Here is a 20214-nt window from a genome sequence, read left to right as displayed (position 1 = left end):
TGTGAAGGGCAAAAGAAGAGGGACAGGTAAGAGAGAGGAGGCTTGGAGGATCACTGGAAGAGAGGGAGAGAGGAAGCAAGGGAGGACACATCCCCCAAATCTTTCTCCTCCTGTCCTCCCTCCGTCTCCTGCTGGTGCACCTCCTATTGGCTGAACTCAGCCAGAAACCAGATGGCCACGAGCCCGGAGGGCAGTCTGCGCAGGGCAGCCTCCTCTGCGGTGGGCAGCTAAGGGAGGAATCGAGGGGATGAATGGAAGGCTAATTAGAAAGGGCAGGCCGGGCAGGCTTTTCAGAGGCGGGGATTCCTAAGAGATTCAATTTAGGCAACAGAAAGTTCTTCCTGCAGGTATAGAAAGAACTCCCCCACAACAGGCAGCCAACAAGCGAGAGTTTTGTCTTCTGAAAGCCTTTGAGAAGGAGGGAAATGCATTTTGTGAGCTGGCTTCAGTTCCTGGGTGAACCAGACTAGATAACTTTTCAAGGTCGTTTCTAGCCAGGAAGTCTCTCCAGCTCTCAAATAAAGTTGATTTTTTCCCCCCCTCTCAGGCAGTAGAAAAAAGGAAACTGAATTTTCTGAAATAGAAGTCTCTTTTCGGACGTTTTAAGGCACTTCAGATTGCACGGTGATAGAAATTTTCAAATGTATGTAATGTGTGGTGGTTCTGCCTGGCTTTTGCGGGAGTTAAAATCAAACAATAAACAGGGGGTTCGGTCTTCTGGAGATGGGGGAGTGTGCTGTGTCTGATCCAGCGTGTTCACTCAACCAAGACCTGAGGCCCAGAGAAGTGAAGTGTCTCCTCCAAGGTCACACAGCTACTCACCCTCAGATGAGGAAGGAGGAGCCACCGAGGACAGCAGAGAGGGACAGCAGATTTACCCTGCTGCTGACTGGCGCACCGGCAATGTCAACCTCTGAGCCCTCGCCCTCCTGTGGAGCAGGCAGCTGAGCTCCAGGGAAAACAGAGTCTTCATCACATTCTCCCTGGGGACAACGTGCAGGGGCAGCCTGTCTCCTGGCGGGTGGTGTGCCTCAGTAGGAGGCGGGACGAGCTTTCTCTAGCCTGTGTCCTCTGAGGACTAAGGACGGCAGAGCCCCAGGCTTCGCCGGGGAGGCAGACGGGCACCTGGATACCACACACAGGCAGTGTCCACCCAGTGTGGGCTCGTCGTGGTTCTGCCGCTCGCTGTGTGAGTTTGGACCAGTCACTTCACCTCTCTGAGCCTTAGTTTCGTCATTGCAAATGGGGAGAATAATGGTGCCTGCCTCCGTGGTTGTTGAGTGGCTAAATGTGAAGCCCCTATCACAGCACCTGATAATAGTAAACACTCGATAAATATTTTAGGAGGGGGGTCAATGGGGAAAAAAGGGGAACATCTGTAATACTTCCAACAATAAAAAAAGTATGATTCATGGGACACTGTGTGTAAATCTCTCAACAGGGCGCCTGGGACATAGCCAACAGTAGGTAAAAGGCATCCACTATCATTACCACCATCATCATCATCATCATTACCAGCATCATCACCATCATCATCATCACCATCATCATCATTACCATCATCATCACCATCAGCGTCATCACCATCACCATCTTCATCACCACCATCATTACCATCATAATCATCACCATCATTATCACCATCGTCACTACCACCACCATCACCACCACCACCACCACCACCATCAGTTAATCCATGGCAACAAGAACCTCGGTGAACAGAGACACTGCAGTTCAGCATCTCCAAACGTCCTTTAAGCTGCCCAGACACGGCCCTGCTTAAAGAAATTCCAACTTAAAAGCCCTGAGCTAGCACATCTGAGGAGCAATTAGTCACCACAAACAGCCGTGCAGGCGCTGGGTGAGGGACTTTAAATAGCAGCCCCCTCCTGGGCGTGGAAGTCAGAGTCTCCACCAGCCGGCCTGGCTGCCCAGGCTTCAGGGAGGCATCAGTGTGGGGAGGGAACCCTCCAGACTCCCCGGCCTGATGGGCAGCTGTGAATGAGGGCACTGAGCTCACCTTGCCAGTGCCATGGCGGAGTCAGCCTTGTCAGGAAGGAGGGTCCCCAGGTGTTGTCATTGCTGAAAACCCCAAAGGGTCCTCTCAACACTTGCATATTTTAAGATCCAGAAGTGACCCTGGGAGTCCAGGAGACTGCCAACGTTTGTTCCTTTCCTCCCTTTCTTCCTTCTCCCCTCCCTCCCTCCCTCCTTTTCGTCCTTCTTTCCCTTCCTTCACCCTTTCATTCAACAAATATTTATTGCACGCCTACTATTACAAGCACAAATCTATGTGCCGGAGATTTTTCTTTAAGGGCCCAAGATAGACACCACCCTCTTCCTGTACCCAGAGTGTGTGGTGTCTCCGTGTCTCCGTGTCTCTCTCCAGCCTTCAAGCTACCGATTGGGAAAGCATGCTTTATTCCGCATCGAGTCCCGGATGCTGTGACCCGCCCACCACCGTGCCCAGCATGCAGAAGACACCTGCATCATAGCTGCTGAGAGGAGAAAATTAGGTCACACAGCAAGCACTCAGTAAATGTTGGCTGTCGTCATTCCCTTACACGAGGCTCTGTGCTCAGCGTTCACGCGCCCACCTTTTTATACTCATAGCGACTTTGGGAGATGGGCACTGTTATTAATCTAGTGCTATAGATGAGGAAAGGGGCCCTGAGGGATCAGGTCGTGCACCCCACGTGCTAGCGCAGAGGCTGGATTGCAGGTGGGGCAGCCTGGCTGCACAGTCCATGCTTAACCATCACCAATGCTGGGGGACTTCAATTGGCTCTTCCAGACGAGCTCGAACTCCTCCTCCCCCTGGTCACAACCATTTTGTTGTGGGATTTGTTTGGTGGCATTGTCAGTTAAGGTGCCCCTGCCTGTCCTGGAACAGCAGCAGTGGCCGTGTGACCCTCACTAAGCAAAGTGCTTGCTCCTTGAGTCTGTGGCTCCCTGCAGCCTTCCAGCAAATTCCATCTTGTCTTAGGTTTTTTAGCCAGAATCGAATGTTGTCGGTTGCAACTGAGGATCCCCATTCAACCACACTGCCTCTCACTGGACTGGTGCACGATGGCCCTTTAAGGCTGCTGGGCAGGAGCAGACTCAGAAACCCCCACGCCCACTGGGCGGGGCCAGATGGGGACCAAGCCCAGTGCTTACGTGCCATCCATCTTCTCCACGCCATGGAAGTAGCTGATGCAGTCTGATGTGTTCCTCAGGTTAAAGCACTTTTCATCAATAAACTCAGCAGAGTTTTTGTCCTCAAGGTCCCTTTCCAGAGCGTGCTGAGCATCCCGGTTATCCCTGGCGAGGGGGCGGGGGCAGGTATCAAGGATTTATCCCTAGATCGTGCACTTATCCAGAGCCCCTCACCCAAGATCACATGAAAAGTCGGTGCAGAGCCTCTGCTGAAAGCCAAGTCTTTGGACTCCCAGGAGGGTGCTGTGTCCACCCCCAGCTGCTTCTCATCCTTCTTCCCACCTTGATGCCTTAACACATACCCAGGGCCTGCCCCCACTCCCCGAGCCTCCCCCTAGTCCGAGCAGACCTGTTGTCATTAGAACAGGGGTGAGCAAACATTTACTGCAGAGTCAAATACTCAATATTTAGGCTTTTTGGGTCATAAGATCTGTGGAGCAACTACTCCGCTTTGCAGAAACAGTCATAGACAGCAGTTAAATGCGGGTATGGCTACATTCCAATAAAACTGTATTTGCAAAAGCAGGTGGTGGGCCAGATCAGGCCTTCCAGCTGCAGTTTGCTGACCTGATATAGAAGATATCAAAATTCACACTTTGGACAAAGCCCGATATCACTTTAAATCATGTTTCTCCCCCTACGCCTGGCACAGAGGGAAAAGACATGTGTAAGATCCAGTCACTTACCTTCATGTTGCTCACAGATTTGTGTTAATAAATGCAGTAAAACTACATGTGATACAGAATGTCAAGGGCAACAGTGCAGGTTTGTAAAGGATGCAAAGTAACATACGGGAGGAAGCCGTTAAATCAGGGTGAGGGCTAATCAGGGAAGGCTTCCCAGGGAGGTTACCTGGGCTGGGTTTGCAGAATAGTAGGAGTAGACACTGTGGACAAAATTAGGTGAGGAGATGAGAATTCCAAGCTGAGGATATCACACGGGTAAAGGCAGAGGAGCTAGAGACCTACAGGTGTTTGGGGACCTACAGTAAAGTTGTTAGAACCAAGGATTGGGCAGAGCTGGAGATTGGGCAGAGTCCAGGACTGGGCAGAGTCGGGGACTCGAGGGAGACAGGGATTGGGCAGTTAGGGGTCGGGTGGAGCCCGGAACCAGACAGAGGTAAGGAGACAATAATAGGTCCAGAACTTGAACCTACATATAGGGCTAGTTATTTGGTTAAGAAATTTAGACTTAAAAGCCACTGTTTGCCAAACTCTAGACATGAAAGAAGCACTTTCATGATTTTTGTCGCATTCCCAAAGTACATATACTACTATTTACTTGCTACCTGTCTTTTTATTAAGTCACGTTTAGAATATAAATAAATGAATTTTGAAAGGAAAACCTCCATCGCTATCTTTAAAGGAAAAGCAATAATTCTTTCCATTAATAGGTCACCTCAAACACAAATACTAAGTAAGCACTAACAGAGTCCTGGCTAGAACCATTGTCTCTGGAAGGCTCTAAGCCTGACTCTTTTTCTGTTTCCCTCTTGGTTGAAAATAAAGAGACTAATCAGTGTTAAAAACACCTAAGCCTTGACTGGGACTGTCTCCTTGAAGTGCTGAGAACTGAAGGAGGGTAAGAAAATACCTCTGACCAAGCACATGACTGGCGCACATCGGACAGTGGTCTCTTTCTCCCCTTTGCACCCTCCCATCCTCTCTTCTGCTCTCCCTTCCTCTGTCTCTCTATCTCTTTTTAACATCTTTTTCTTTTTCTGCCTCACCTTTCCTGGTTTCTCTCTGTCTTAGCCTCTCTCTCTCTCTCTCTTTCTCCCCCACCCCCACCCCCCGTCTGTCTCTGGGAGCTTGTGAGGGTTTCCAACAGGCCAGGAGCAAGAAGATTAATCCTGGCCCTGGCAGGTGTGGCTCAGTTGTTGGGCATCATCCCACGCACTGAAAGAGTGTTGGTTTGATTCCCTGTCGGGGCACATGCCCGGGGTTATGGGCTTGATCCCCAGTAGGGGGTGCGTAGGAGGCAGCCGATCCATGTTTCCCTCTCACATCAGTGTTTCTCTCTCCCTTCCTCTCTCTCCCTCCCTCTCCTCTCTCTCTCTAAAACTCTATTTTAAATAAACAAACAAACAAACAAACAAATAAATAAATAAATAGATAAATAAATAGATAAATTAAATAAAAATTTTAACATGTCTCAGGGCCATGTTGGGACCGAAGGAACCATCCTGGCCCTTGGGACCTTCCCAATGGGCAGCGCCGACGAGAAATAGAGCCCCTGCATGTCTAATGGACTGGCACGTGTAGACCAGAATGTAGGAAAAACACCGTCAGAGAACTAGAGGGACACGCAGGGCCTCAGAATCCCTGGGCAGCTGGTCCAGACTCCTGGCCTTTGGCAATGAGGCCTGGGGAAGGACGCGATAGCCCCCGTCACCCTTCTTTGGCCCATGATGAAGGGCCCAGCTCGTGTCAAGTCTCACCCGGCTATTGGTCCACCAGGAAAAGCCGGAACTTGGCTCCTGCCCAATCAGGAAGAGCCTTTTCAGCTTTGTTAGAAAGCCTGGTGAGCTGGGGACATGATCCTGCCCAGGTGGGGGCCTCAGGCCTCTCCCAGAAAACCACAAGTCAACAGCCAGCATGGGCCTGCCTGTGCCAGGTTGGCCACCTGAGGGGTCAGCGGCAGGACCTCCCCACAGGCGGCCAGGACACACTGATGATAAGGATCTGGCCAGTTCTAAGTTACTTAAGCTGCCCCTACGACACAGGCTGCCTCCTTGCGAGATGCCAGGCATCCTCTGACAGTCGGGCTGCTCCTCGAGATGGAACCGTCTCTGTCCACGGTGGCCCGGCCTCTAGTCCCACAAAAGGGAATGTCCCTTTACACCCACTCTCACTCCCTCCATCAGCTTTACCTCTCTGTCCATCCAGCATTTCCCGCTCTCTTTTCCTCTTTCTGTCTGTCTCTGTTCATCTGTTTTTCTCTATCTCTAGCTCACCTTATAATCTCTCTCTTTGAGCACACCTGTGTGTGTCTCTCTCTGTCCCTCTGTCCACCCCCACCCTCACCCCACCCCATCTCTGTTTATTGCTTCATATCTTTCTTATTCTGTCCCCTTCTCTCTGACGTCAGCGCTCACTGTCTCCCAGCTGAAGGGACTGCTTGGTCTGTCTCAGTCTCTCTGGTTCTCCCATCTCGTCCTTCATTGCATGGGGCTGCACAAAAAGCCCCCCCCCCCCCGCCCCGTCTCAGAATTTCTCTTCCAGGGTCCAGCTCCCCAATTTCAAGTCTAGGCTTTTGTTCACTCTGTTGGTTCAAACTGTCCCATTCCCCAAACTTTAGCCCTCCCGTCACCCAACACTGAGTTTTGTCACAGCCATGCCAACAACAAATGGAAAACCCTTCTCTCCTGCCAAAAAGACATCATTGTAAAAATAAGCCATAAAAATACAATAAAGACTGCCTGCCCAAACTTTCCTGTTTAAATTCAAGTATTTAAGGTTTTACTAAAAGTGAATTAATTTGTAGACAACATTAGGCAAACAGTAGTCTAAGTGGCAGGTGGAATTGTCAGAAATCAGGACAGAGGCACATAAAGGACAGAATTTAACTCTGCTTCCATCCGTTCAACTGTCCCTTCAACTGCTGCTGTGTTTGCGCCTCATTTCAGACACCCCACCTCTGACGTCTCCCTGGATCTGCCCTGGCCGTACCCTCAGTTCTGCTGGTAGCTTTTCAACACTGACTTGGTTGCTATTTTGTCCTGGATGATTCTCTCCAATCCCTGCCCCCGGTTCTCACTACCTCAGCGGAGTTGAGAGGCTGCTGTATGTGGGGAGGTGACTGCTGCTCCCGGGGTACAGCAAACCAGGGTGCCAAAGCCCCAGAGCCTGTTTGCTAGATGCCTAACTCCTTAGCATCTCATCTGGGCTGCCCATGTGCCCGCGCAGCAGGTGGGGTGCCCTGGAAAGGTTGCCAGCTGGCCCCCTGCTACCTGAATGAAGAGGAGAAGCTAGCAGAGCAGTGTGCCCTGCACGAGTAAAAGGCAAGTGCCCAGGGCAAGAGCCAGGCAGGAAGGCCACGTCTGGGTGCCAAGAGCTGAGCTATGGGCCCTAAGCCCGGTAAAACTCAAGCCTCTTTAATTATGGGGGAGCCTCTTGGCTTGTCATGATACCAGTTACCTAATCTTCCAAGAACTAAAAGCTGATTCCTTTTGAAGACTCTGGCTCAGGCATCCACCAGATGCCCCACCCTTTGCCTTGATGCCTAATGCAACCCACTCTCTGCCATTTCCCAAGGTTCAGAACTCATATGGGGAAGCCACAAGTGAAGAGGGGCCACCGTGAGGGCAATTCTTTTTCTTTAAATAGATTTCATTAATTTTTTTGATAGAGAGGAAGGGAGAGGGAGAGAGAGAGAGAGAGATAGAAACATCAATTGGCCGCCTCCTGCACACTCCCTACTGGGTTTCGAGCCCACAACCCGGGCATGTGCCCTGAACAGGACCTCTTGGTGCATGGGACGATGCTCAACCCACTGAACTATACCGGCTGGCCATGAGGGCAATTCTTTTGCTGAGGCCCTCACTGCAAACAGGAATAACCAGTGATGTGCTGACTCGTGGAAATCAACGTGCGCATCTCAGTAACACCCTTGTTGGAAGGAGGAAATCAGCCATCACGATAGCATTTATACACTGGAATTGACAAATGCTCCAAGTCAGGATTTCCTTTCCTAGGGCGCTAGCTGGTGGTGGTTGAACACTCACTCGTACACCACTGACCAAAAGAACCACCGAGAGCTGGGAGTTTATCTGGCTTACCCCCCAAAACCTGGGGGACCCAAAACAAGCTCCAAGAGGGAGAGGAAGCAGCCCTTACCCCAGCTGGATATCAATTCTTTGAGCTAGTTTTCTCATCTGTTCTTGGCAGCATTTCAGCAAATCTACCTCCTGCAATGAAAATGTCAGAAAGAGCGTTGCCCCTTAGAAACTCACAGCATCCTGCCTCCCAGGCCAGGGTCCCCATCCCTCACCTCTCATTGGCACCCTCGACCCCACAAGCTGAAAAGTCAGGGCGGGGTCCATGTCCTGTCTCAGCCCACATAGTCCCCGGGCCAGGCAGATAAGGGTCGACTGTGGAGGTTCCACATTCTTGGCCCACTTTCTTTACTTTTTATATATTTCCAGATTAAAAGAAAATCTAGCACCTCGTCTGTGCTGACTACTCAATTATAGATTGTTCTATTATTAAATTAAATAATGCATACAAAGTGGTACAGTGTATGACATATAGCAGGTGCTCAATAAATGCTAGTTTGTATTATTATTTACTGGTATGCTGATGGTGCCCATTTTAGAGATGAAAAGACTGGGGGTCAAATGACCTTTCTCCCTGTTCCTAAACCCTAGCTTTGCATGGGCTGACACACACGCAGCTTCTGCTCACAGAGCTCTCTGACCAGCTGGCTCTCCCTCCTCCCTTGGGGGGCTGGGCACACTCAGGAGGCGCCTTACCTGGATAAGGTTTTTCTCCACATTGTCATGAACCAAATCGATCCCGATCCTTTTCTCTCGATTGTACAGACACTCCAGTGCCACCTGTAGGAAGCAGCGGGAAATCGTGTGTTCTCCCTGGGCTCCCATGCAGACCCTGAGCAGAGGGACTCACATCTGTCTCGGGGGAACCTGGATGCTCCATGCAGCCTCATCATTGTGCGTCTGGGTGGGTTTCTGCCTCCCCCACCACGGCTGTGAGATGCCATGGCTGCAGATGGGTGCAGATCGGTGTGTATCCCACAGATTTGCTGGGCCGGTTAAGTCAGCTTGACAAGTGTAACGCGCTCAGAATGCCGTCAATTAATATACCTATGAATATACAGCTGTCCATTGAACAACATGGGTTTCAACTACACGGGTCCACTTATATGAGTTTAAAAAAAAAAAAAAGTAAATACTGTAAATATATTTTCTCTCCCTCGTGATTTTCTTTCTTTCTTTTTTCAAAATTGATTTTAGAGAGAGAGGAAGTGAGAGAGAGAGAGAAACATTGATGAGAGAGAACATCAATTGGCTGCCTCCTGCATGCCCCCCACTGGGGATCGGGCCCACAACCTGGGCATGTGCCCTGACCAGGACTTGAACCAGCAAACTCCTGGTGCACGGGTCGATGCTCAACCACTGAGCCACACTGGCCAGTCTCCTTATGATTTTCTTAATAACATTTTCTCTTCTCTAACTTACTTTATTATAATAATACTGTATATTATGCATATAACATACAATATATGTGTTGGTTGACTGTTTGTGTTAACAGTAAGGTTTCCAGTCAACTGCACGTTATCAGTAGTTAAGTTTTGGGAAAGTGTAAAGTTATACGTGGATTTTTGGCTGCATGGGCAATTGGTGCCCCTCACCTATCATTGTCCAGGGGTCGCCTGGATGTGAAAACCCTTCTTTAGTGATCTCTAAATGGTGGTGGGGGTGAGGGGGGCTTTGGAAAGTGACCAGGGCCAAGACCCAGTCAACCCTCCACACAGCCATGGACCTAACACTTCTTGTGGGGACATGAGCAAAGAGAATCGAAGACAGAGCCAGGAAACGGGGCAGCTCAGGGGAGCCCCCGCGATGAGACTAAGAACGGGAATGGGCCACTAGCCCGTGATGTCACAAAGGGGAGAGCAGGAAGTGCCGAGCATGGCACCTTGGTGTCGGGATGCGTCTGGGAACTCAGGAAGAAGAATTCCTTGATTCCACAAGAATTTCCTGAGCCCCTCCTCTGTGTCACCTCAGCCAAGGTACTGGGGATACCACGGTAAACCAACAGGCGGCCTGGCTGTAATGGAGTTCTCACGAGGGGAGAGCACACACAAGTACATCCATAAAGAAAATAATCTCGGACCGTGCTGAGCGCGGTGGTGAAAACAGGATGATGGGCGGGGGTGGCGTAAGGGCGTCAGGGTGGTCAGGGAGGACTTCTCGGAGGTGACACACCATGCCCTGGATCACGAGGAGCATCAGGGATGAGTGGGAAGAGAGCACCAGGAAGAGGGAGCAGTGGGGCAGAGGCCGGGAGTGGGGGGGCGGGGGGCTGGAGTGCTGGGCCGCAGCTGGGCCGTGCAGAGCCAGAGCCGTGACCAGGAACTTAGACATTAACTGGGGTGCACTGGGAAGCCATTGAGGGGGCTTTAGCGGGAAGGGGGGGGGAGATCTGGTTCAATATTGAAAAGCGTCCCTCTGGCTGCTGTCTGGAAAATGGTTTGGAGGGGAGCAGGACTGGGGAGGTCAGGAGGGAAGCGGTCACCACTGTCCAGTGAGAGGCGCCTGGACCGAGGTGGTAACCCTGGAGACGGAGAGGGCTGGACAGAACGGAGATGTCTCTGGTCCCTGCTGTCTGAGGAGGCCCCATGTGAGGGCAGAGCTGGGTTTTCCAGACAGGCTGGGGCAGTGACGAGAGAGGGGGAGAGGGGAGCACAGCTCTAGGATGCTGCCCTGGGTCTCCAGGCAGCACCCCTGCCCACTGTTCTCCCAGGGGAGACACCTGGGGTGTAGGGAAACAGCAGGACGCCCCCCCCACACACACACACACACCAGAGTGGACAGAACCCGTGCCATGTCTCGCGGGGTATCTGGAGGCAGGACCTCCCCCACAGAAGTCCCCACACCTGACATGGAGCAGAGATGGTGGCACAGGTTTCCAGACTGGGGGTTCTGAGTCCCCGCACGCTCCAGGGAGCTGCAGAACATCATCTGCACGGCCGAAATGAGCTCCCCCAGCACAAGGCAGACAATGCCAGTGCCTCACCTGATGTCCACTGCCGGGCCCAGAGGGAAACACTCACTCACCCAGACTCCTCTGAAGCCAGGGCGCCCAGGTGAGTTCTGGCAAATGGGCTAAGAAATGGGATCACGTGATGGGCCTTGTGGAAAACCGCTGTTCCCCATCACAAGGGACAGCGCTGGCACGCTGTCTCACCCCCACCCTGCTGCCCTGAATGAGAACAGCCCCAGGATCCCCGCAAGCAGGAGCTGGCAGCGTGAGCCATGGAACCACCTTGCGGCGGCAGGACGGCAGCCACATGCTAAGGGCGGCCGAGCAGACAGCTGGGGGCCTGGCTGCCTTCTGGGACCCAGGGAGGCTGCAGGCGCCTGGTCTGCTTCCCTCTAGCACTCTCACTGACAGAAAAGGAACTTCCTCTCTGGTTGAGTTGCTGTGGTCCTCTATCTCTGCTCACTTGCAGCCGAAGGCCATCCTTACAGGATACGACGGGAGGCTGGGAGACCAAGGATATTTATTCATTCATTCAACGAATACTGCATGAGGGCCTGCTATGTGCCACACTGTGCTAGGCGGGGAAGACATTCAAGCCCCTGGTCTGGTCAGCAGGCAGTCAGCATAGACTTTGCTGCTCATCCAGGACCGGCACAGACATACAGGGACATCACAGGTGAGCATCGGTCTGGAACACATTGGTGACGAAGAGACAAAAAAATTCCTGCCCTCATGGCACCTATATTCTACTGCGGGGGAAAAATAAGTAAATAAATATGAATGTTATGGAGTATGCTAGAAGGTGTTAAGGACTTTGGAGAAAAACAAAGCAGATATTTCAAGTATGTCTAAAGGTCATCACACATACACGCTTGTCATATCTCGATGAAACTCTAATTTTGATGTAACCCTAAAGAGGAAAAGAAATTCCATTCAGTGTGAGGATTTCTGATTTGACTGGGATTATCCTAAATTGACTTAGGTTATATTTTTTATGTTAAAAACTGATTATTGCCCGGTCAGTGGGGCTCAGTGGTTGAGTGTCAACCCATGCACCAAGAGGTGGCCAGTTCAATTCCCGGTCAGGGCACATGCCCAGGTTGTGGGTCCAGTCCCCAATGAAGGGCATGCAGGAGGCGATCAATCGATGTTCTCTCTCATCAATGTTTCTATCTCCCTCTTTCTCTTTCTCTAAAATCAATAAAGAAAAAATAAATAAATGATTACAGAGGATGACGCAGCACAAACCCACCTGCAAGGTGCCTGTCACATGATCCTCACTCAAGAGAAGCGCGGGAAGGGGGTAGCTGCCTCACGGCGGCCACCACACCCCTCACCCGCCCACACTCACCTGCAGGGGGCAGTTCACTTCCTGGGCCGCACACTCCAGCTGCTTCCTGACTGTGTCCAGGCTCCGGTTCTCACTGAGAAGCCTCTCCAGCTCGTAGCTCAGCTCAGACTTCCAGAAGCCGATGTCCGACAGCCTCTGGCCCAGGTTCCGGCAGGTCCCCTCCTGCATCTGCTGGGTCAGCTGGTCCTTGTCCTGCATGAGCCTCACGGAGTCACCCAGCAGCCGGCCAGCCCACAGCCGAGAAGTCTCGGCCCCGCGCATCTGCAGCTCGTTGGACCTGTCCCAGTCGTGGGGGCTGTAGCGACAGAAGAGCGCGGAGCGGATGGTGGGCAGGATGGTGGGCGGCTTCAGAGCGCTGTGGCATGAGGCTCCCTGGTCCAGGCAGGTCTGGGCGTTGGAGACCTTGTAGAAGAGGCTGGGTCTCCATGAGTTGAGGTAGCGGTACCCAGGCAGGTAGTAGGGCTGGTAACATTCCTGGATTACTGGGGCCGGCCCAGGCGGAGGCAGCACATTGAAGCCACAGGCTTTCTTGGGGCCGCAGTAACTGACGTTCTGAGTCGTCCCAAGAAACTCCATCCTTTCCCATCAGCCCCACAAGGGCAAATCTCTGCCCAGGAGAGCCAAGGCGCACAGCAAGGGGAAGGCGCTTCTCTTGGGGGCTGGCAGGGCCTCTATGACTCGGCACTGTTGTCATAAAGCCCGAGGACAGGGCTTTGCTGCAGCCCTTGATGGGGCCATGTTGTTCCCATCAACACACACAAAATCAACTAAGTGAATGTAGGTTTCTCAATCCACAGAGTTGGAGGTGCAAGAAATGAGATTTGTCTATTTTTCCATAACAATCGAATCTGCCCTTCCAGACCTAACTGCCTACGGGAGAAAATTTAACGTAGTCCGTAGTCTGCTCCAGTAAACATGTCAGCTCAGGGCAAGTTTGGTCAAGGTCGTTTTCCTCCTGTTTTTGTCCCCAAGATAGCACCCAAGTGGTACATCCACAACATACTACTACTCAGCAGCCAAAAGGAGTGAGCTCTTGGCACACATAACAACATGTAAAACCTCACATGCATCCAGCTAAGTGGAAGCAGCTAGACTCAGGGGTGTATCCGGTGTGACTCCACTCAGATGACAAGAACATCTGGGGATGATGACAGTGCTACTCTATATTGTGATAGTGCTGGGGATTACACAACTAAGTGTGTTTGTCAAAACCAGGAGAACTCATCTGTAGCAAGGGTGAATTTTATGGTACATAAGTTATGCTTCAATAAACCTCACCTTAATAAGAGGGGGGGGGGGGGTGTGAGCTCCATGACTCAGCAGAGATCATGTCTATTTGGTTCACCATTAAATGCTCGCACACCCCCGAATGAATGGACAGGAATCCAGAATGAGAGTTTTATCTTTTCAGAAAAAGTATTCAACCCTCTGTTCTACACCAATATTTTTTATCCCGCCAAGAGACTTTCATTTTGTTGATGATTTCTTTTGCTGTGCAGAAGCTTTTTAGTTTGATGTATTGCTTGTTTGTTGTTGTTGTTTTTCTTTTATTTCCCTTGCTCTAGGAGACATATCAGCAAACATACTGCTATAAGAGACATCTGAGATTTCACTGCCTATGTTTCCTTCCAGGACTTTTATTGTTTCGCAACTTTCATTTAATTCTTTTATCCCTTTTGAGTTTATTCTTGTGTATAGTGTAAGTTGGTGGTCTGGTTTCATTTTTTTGCACACAGCTGTCTAATTTTCTCAACACCATTTACAGAAGACATGTCTTCACCCCATTGTATGTTCTTACTTCCTTTGTCAAATATTATGCTAAGTGAAATAATCCAGTCAGAGAAAGACAAATACTCTATGATCCCATAGAGTATTATATGTGGAATCTAATGAACAAAATAAAGCGACGAACAAAATAAAAACAGACTGACAGCTGTCAGAGGGGCAAGGCAGAGGAGGAAGCATGGAAGAAGGTGAAGAGAAGAGCCAAAGCATAACTCAGACACAGACAACAGTGTGGTGCTGGCCAGAGGGAAGGGGCTGGGGACACGGTGCAGGTGGGCAAAGGGCGGGGGACGGGGACATCTGTAATAGTGTCAACAGGAAAAATAAATAAAAATTTAAAAAATAATAAAAATATATATTTTTTAAATAAAGAAACTTTCCCCCTCCTTCTCTGGTGGGAGTGGCAACAAAATCTCAAGGTCTAGAGTAAGATGGCTGCTTGATTCTCCCCCTTCGAACTGGGAAAGAGAAGAATCTGACCCTCAAATAGCCCTCACTCGTGGAGTATGATGGTCAGTGAGAACGTTCCCCCCAACTGCCTACAACCAGAGCCAAAAAATAGGGGTGGGTATGAGAGGACTAGGCAGAGAGAAATAACATATTAAGCACCTTCCTTATACCTGATGCTTTACATACTCTCCTTTATTCAATCTTCACGGGACACCTGTACAGAAGCCATGACACCCCGTCTTCTAGGGTGGCCAGGTGGGTCTGCAGTGCTCACCCTGCAGGACCCTTTAAAACAGGGCCTCACACAGGAAGTGCCTGCACGCGGAGGCAGCTATGAAATGGACCAAGAAATTCAGGGTATTTTTAAAGCATTAAGCATTCAAGGAAAAATAATAGTATCAAAGAGTATAAAGTAAAATTTAGATGGTCTCATCACCCTTAGCTACTTTCAGTCCCTCCAGATATAACTACCAGTGTCAGATGTTTGTATTCTACCAGAAATACTTTATGCCTGTACAAGCATACATATATCAATATCTTTTTTACATGAATGGTCAATACCATGCACGCCATTTCCCATGCACCCATAACGCTTGGGCAGCACTTCACTTCGGTCCAGAAACACGTTTCTTTTCCGTTTAGTATCCGTGCGGTCCTCCATTCTATGAGTGAATATTCTTTATTTGCCCTTTCCCCATGATTGGGCATTTAAGTTTTTTCCTGTCTTTTGCTGTTGCAAACACTGCTTCAATAAATGTCCTTCCACCCTGGTCGGTTTGGCTCAGTGGTTAGAGCGTCGGCCTGCGGACCAGAGAGACCCGGGTTCGGTTCCCACTAAGGGCACGTGCCTCGGTTGCAGTTTGTCCCCGGCCCTGGTTGGGTCATGCGGGTGGCAGCCACTCCATGTGTCTCTCTCACATCAATGTTTCTCTCTCTCTTCCTCCCTCTCTCCCTCCTGCTCTATCTGAAGATAAATGCAAAAATGTGGGGTGAGGATAAAAAAAAAAAATGTCCTTCCACGTGCGGGTCTTTAAGTCAGGTAGACAGAAGTGCTCAGCGCAACTCACGCTCTCAGCACACGGTCTCGTGAGTGACGGGGGCACACAGGTGGTGACGGAGGCACACAGGTGCCTCCATCACCCACGAAGAGCTCTGTGCTCCTCCCTGGCCCCTAGCCCCGGCAACCACCAATGCCCTCTGTCCCCTCTGTCCCCACGGATGCCGTGTAAACGGGATCATGTAGCACGCAGTCCTTCGAGCCCAGCCTCTCCTCCTTAGCATGATGCTAAATGCAGTCGGGATCCTTCCACGTACATCTCTGGGCATGTCTGAGCATAACCTCTGGAAGACGTTACCAGACGGAAGCACACGTATATTTTTTGCCTGGATATATATTGTCTTGAAGGTTTCTCCCCTCCTGGGGGCCTCTTGATATATACTTTTTACTAAATATATACTTTATTACTAGGTATATTTTTACCTGCGTGTCTATTGTCCTGAAGCTTCTCCTGTCCTATTGGTCTCTGGGGGGAGCCGCCAGGGTGTTGTTTGCACTCTGGCAATAGCTTCCAATTCAGACACTGAGGGGCATTAGTCAGGGGTGGCTGCTCCTGCCTGCTTGCCTTGGCCAGGAGCCCGGTGCTGTAGGTGTGGGTGGCTCAGACTTGAACACCAGGGCCCCGCCCAGCACCGGTTACGGGACTGCTGTGGAAGGAGGAGCAGTGTCTTAGAAAAGTCCAGAGACCGGTTAAATAAGTCCCTTGGTGACTTCCCGCATGGACAGCTCGAAGCACACCGGGAGTATCTGCGCCTCACTGCCCCGGGCTCCACGTCTCGGGCTTGAAGGATCCGGCGAGATGTGCGAGGACAGACTCCACGGAAAGTGAGTCCTCCACAAAGCGAAACCGCCGCGGCAGAAACGCACCCAGCTGCCTTTCAACACTTTGGGGCTCCGGCCTGATTTTCCTGAGCAAGGCAGGACTCCTTGAAGAAAAGATCGGATCTCCAAGTCCTGATATTTGTCTTTGCATATACTATTGTTGACACAGAGATGTTCAAACCTGCAGAGAATTTTTATGAGATTTTATTTGCGCCAAACGGAAGAACACGGCTGGGCAGCAAGATCTCAAATGCTCTGAAGAATAACAGTTTTGCAGTTCCTCTCATGCACTTGGAATTAAGGCAGGAACACAAGGAAGATTACATGAAGGTGGGAGACGGCAAGGCAGGGACCAGATTACCGGATAGTTAACAAGAAGATGTGCTCTCTTGAGGGTGGTCATGCTTCACAGAGGTCTGGAAAAGAGGGCTACTCTGGCATGTCAAAGATGTGCTAACCTAGGTGCACAAGAACAAGGGCTGGTAGGATGTGACTACCTCCCATGACCCCCTCAGTTAGAAATTTATGATCAGATCAGCTTGTGAGGTTACTTTCGGTTAGATTTAATACAGCAACCTCTTTCCATCCATTATATACACATACACACACACACACACACACACACACACACTAAATATATATTAACATACATGTTGTATATACATATACACACATGCATATATATGACTCAAGTATTTTTTCCTGCTATAAAGAGAATCTATGTCGTATTAGGGGTGGAAAGTTGGCAAGAGGTTTGATACAAATGAATCTGTTTTCTCAGACTTGTTAAATATTTGCTTTTCCACTTCAGCCTGTTCACAGAAATGTCACTTGCAGGGTCAGCAGCCAGGGGCTGAGGGGCTCCCGTGGCCCAGAAGGATGCACACAGAGAAATCTGATCAATGCCACTCAGGCAGCGGTGACCTGTCCTCCAGCGGAATCCCAGCTCCACCCCCCTTCCACCTGGAAAATGACGTCAACTGGGCCGGCCCTGGATGGGAGTAGTGAGAATCAAGCAAGGTGCTTAGCACATAGTAGGTGTTGGTCAATTGTTATCAGTATCGTTACTACCACACTTTGCTACATCCTTTCATTTTTATCCTTTGATAATGCTGGGAGTTGAACGTTATTCACTCCTTTATTTTATAGTGGGCACACTGAGGCTCAGAGAGGTGAGTTTATTTACCTAAGGGCACACAGCTTGTCTTCCGGACGGCTCGGGTAGCGCCCTCTGCCCCCTTGGTTTCCCAGGGGCAAGAGAACCATGTAAGTTCTGGATGTACTTCAGTGGGGCTGGCAGGGAGCTCAGAGAACAGCTCAGGGAAATCAGGTTTCTATTTTTTCCCCAACGTTATAAACAGTTTTAAAAATGCAGTGGTTTTCAAACACGTTCTCTGATGTGGAAGGTCGTCCTCAAATCAACTCTCCCACGGAAGCAGGACACGTGACACAAAGAGCCCCGAGGTGCTCTGGCTGGAGGGAGAGGAGATGGGGGCCCTCCCGTGAGTCCCCAGGGCTCCCGGGAGCTCAGTGGAAGCCCCTGATTTCGTTCACCCCCGCCCCCATCTTGCAAATGCAGGTCACCTAGCCAAGCGATGGAAAAGCCAGACTTCACATCCAAGTTTTCTGAAGTCAGAGTAATCGTTCTGAGACAGGCCAGTGAGCCAGGACAAGTGGACTGGGGAAACTGAGACAGAGCTGAACGGGCTGACGGAGCGATTTACAGAAGGTACAGAAGACCGCCTCCCTAGAAATAACATTGAGGCCTCAGGTGTATTTCAGCTCCAGACTAGAAAAGCAGCAAAACCAGGTGGGCGACACCAGCCCCTGCCCTGACACGGACCAATCAGTGAGGGCCCGGACCCTGAAGGAACACACTCAGAAAACTGATGAATATTGCGTTGAAACCCTCCCCTGAGACCTCCCCTGAGATTCCCACCTGCAAGAGAGAAATAAAAGCCTCGAGACAAAGGACTCAGCGTGGCTCTTCCTCCCAGGAGCACCCCCTCACCCCCTCTCCCCCATTTTTCTTCCCCCACAGGCCTGCAGCTCCTGGACCCTAGGGGACCCCACGAGGCTTGCAAGGGGCAGCCAGGGCAGTGGCAGTTCATCCCGGGCAACCCCCTGAGCCTGACCCCAAGCTCCCTTTCCTCTGACTTCTCAGGGGGCCAAAGCAGCCCAGCCCAGGCTCATGTCCCCAGGCCTTTCTTGTTTCGCTGTCCCCAGCTTCAGTGTCCTCTAAAATGCACCCGGACTCAACCTGTGAAACTTTTCCTGCAGGAAGTCAAGAACCCACACACTACCAGCCGCCGAGGCACACCCGCTCAGGGCCAGGTCCCCTTCACAGTCACAGTTGGAGAAATGATTTGATTGTTATGGGAATCAAAAAGCATTCTATTAAATGTGGAATCACAGGCTGTGGGTGAGTATGGATGTTTTCATTTCCTATGGCTGCTGTCACAAATCACAAAGTTTGTGACTTAAAACCACACGAACTTATTCTCCAAAGAGCCGCGAGGGGCTCACCTCAAGGTGTGGGCTGTGCTGCTTCCTTCGGGAGGCTCTCGGGATGCGGGCATTTCCTTGCCTTTCCAGCTTCCGGGGCTGCCTACATCCTTTGGCTCCAGGCACGTCCCTCCATCTTCAAAACCAGCCTGTAGCATCTTCTCTCCCCTCCGACCTCCTGCCTCCCTCTTACCGGGTCCTTCTGATCAGATGGGACCCACCCAGATAATCCAGGGTAATACCCCCGTCTGGAGATTCTTAACTTAATCTTACCTGTAAAGTCCCCTTTGCCGTGTAAGGCAGCACACACAGCTTCCGGGCATTAGGATGTGGACGTCTTTGGGGGACAATTATTCTTTCCACCCAAGTAAGCAATATGAAAGAACACTGGGTGAGAAAATTCAGGCAAAAGTTCTGTGCTGTCGATTGTCCAAAATGTGAAGAGATTCAGTGGGTGGAGGGGGTAAACTGAAGCATCTCCTAAACCATTCCTGTTCCCAAAGGTCTCATTTGTTTCTGATGCATTATTTTGAGTCTTAAAAAACAATCCTCTGTGTCATCCGAACTTAAGTTCCCATCTACTCCTCCAGCTCTGTGCCTCTCTCGGATGTTCATGCGCCCTCCGATAACCGGGGAGCATGCTAAAATGCAGATTCGGATTGAGTAGGGCTGGGACCACCCAGAGATGTTACATTTCTTTCAGGCCTCCAGGTGAGACTGGTCCGTGCCATACCTGGAGTGGCGAGGTCCTGAAATAAGTTCTATGAGAGAATGGACCTTGTTTGATTTTGCTCATCATTGCATCCACAGCACATAGTAGGGTACCTGGAACATAGTCGGTGCACAATTTGGGTTTGCTTAATGAATGAAAAAAACGGATGGATAGGTGGGTGGATGAATGGATAGATGAGTGAGTGAGTAGATAAGTGGGTGGGTGGATGAATGGATGGACGAACAAATAAATGAATGAAGTGAGAGAGCTTCAGATGCCATTAAATGAGAAAAATATATTGAAAACTGTTGGGCACAGCACAACCGAAAAAGACTAGTAAAACCTGACAACTCAGTCCAAAAGACTAAAGGAAATCAACTTCTAAAAATGTAGACAGTGAGCCTGGCCAGTGTGGCTCAGTGGTTGAGCATTGACCCAGGCACCAAGAGGTCACCAGTTGGATTCCTGGTCAGGGCACATGCCCAGGTTGTGGGCCCGATCCCTAGTGGGGGGCAAGCAGGAGGAAGCCGATAGTTAATATTTATGTTTCTCTCTCTTGGATGTTTCTATCTCTCTCTCCCTCTCTAAAATTTAAAAAAAAAAATTT

General features: G+C 50.4%; 1 protein-coding gene across 1 annotated transcript in view; it reads right to left on the bottom strand.

Moving 5' to 3' along the window:
- Positions 1-12900, bottom strand: part of TEKT5 (tektin 5) — a 35913-nt gene extending 23013 nt beyond the window's left edge. The window contains exons 1-4 of the mRNA XM_036280644.1: positions 12277-12900; positions 8672-8755; positions 8037-8107; positions 3160-3303 (exon numbers count right to left, since the gene is read on the bottom strand). Of these exons, the coding sequence (XP_036136537.1) occupies positions 3160-3303; positions 8037-8107; positions 8672-8755; positions 12277-12852 (875 nt within the window). The 5' untranslated portion in view covers positions 12853-12900. The remainder of the gene's footprint in view (positions 1-3159; positions 3304-8036; positions 8108-8671; positions 8756-12276) is intronic.
- Positions 12901-20214: the final 7314 nt, after the last annotated feature.

The sequence above is a fragment of the Molossus molossus genome, unplaced genomic scaffold (assembly GCF_014108415.1).
Source record: "Molossus molossus isolate mMolMol1 unplaced genomic scaffold, mMolMol1.p scaffold_m16_p_3, whole genome shotgun sequence".
Taxonomy (NCBI): Eukaryota; Metazoa; Chordata; class Mammalia; order Chiroptera; family Molossidae; genus Molossus; species Molossus molossus.
Note: the sequence above shows the minus strand (reverse complement) of the source record. Positions and strands in the feature narration are given on the sequence as shown.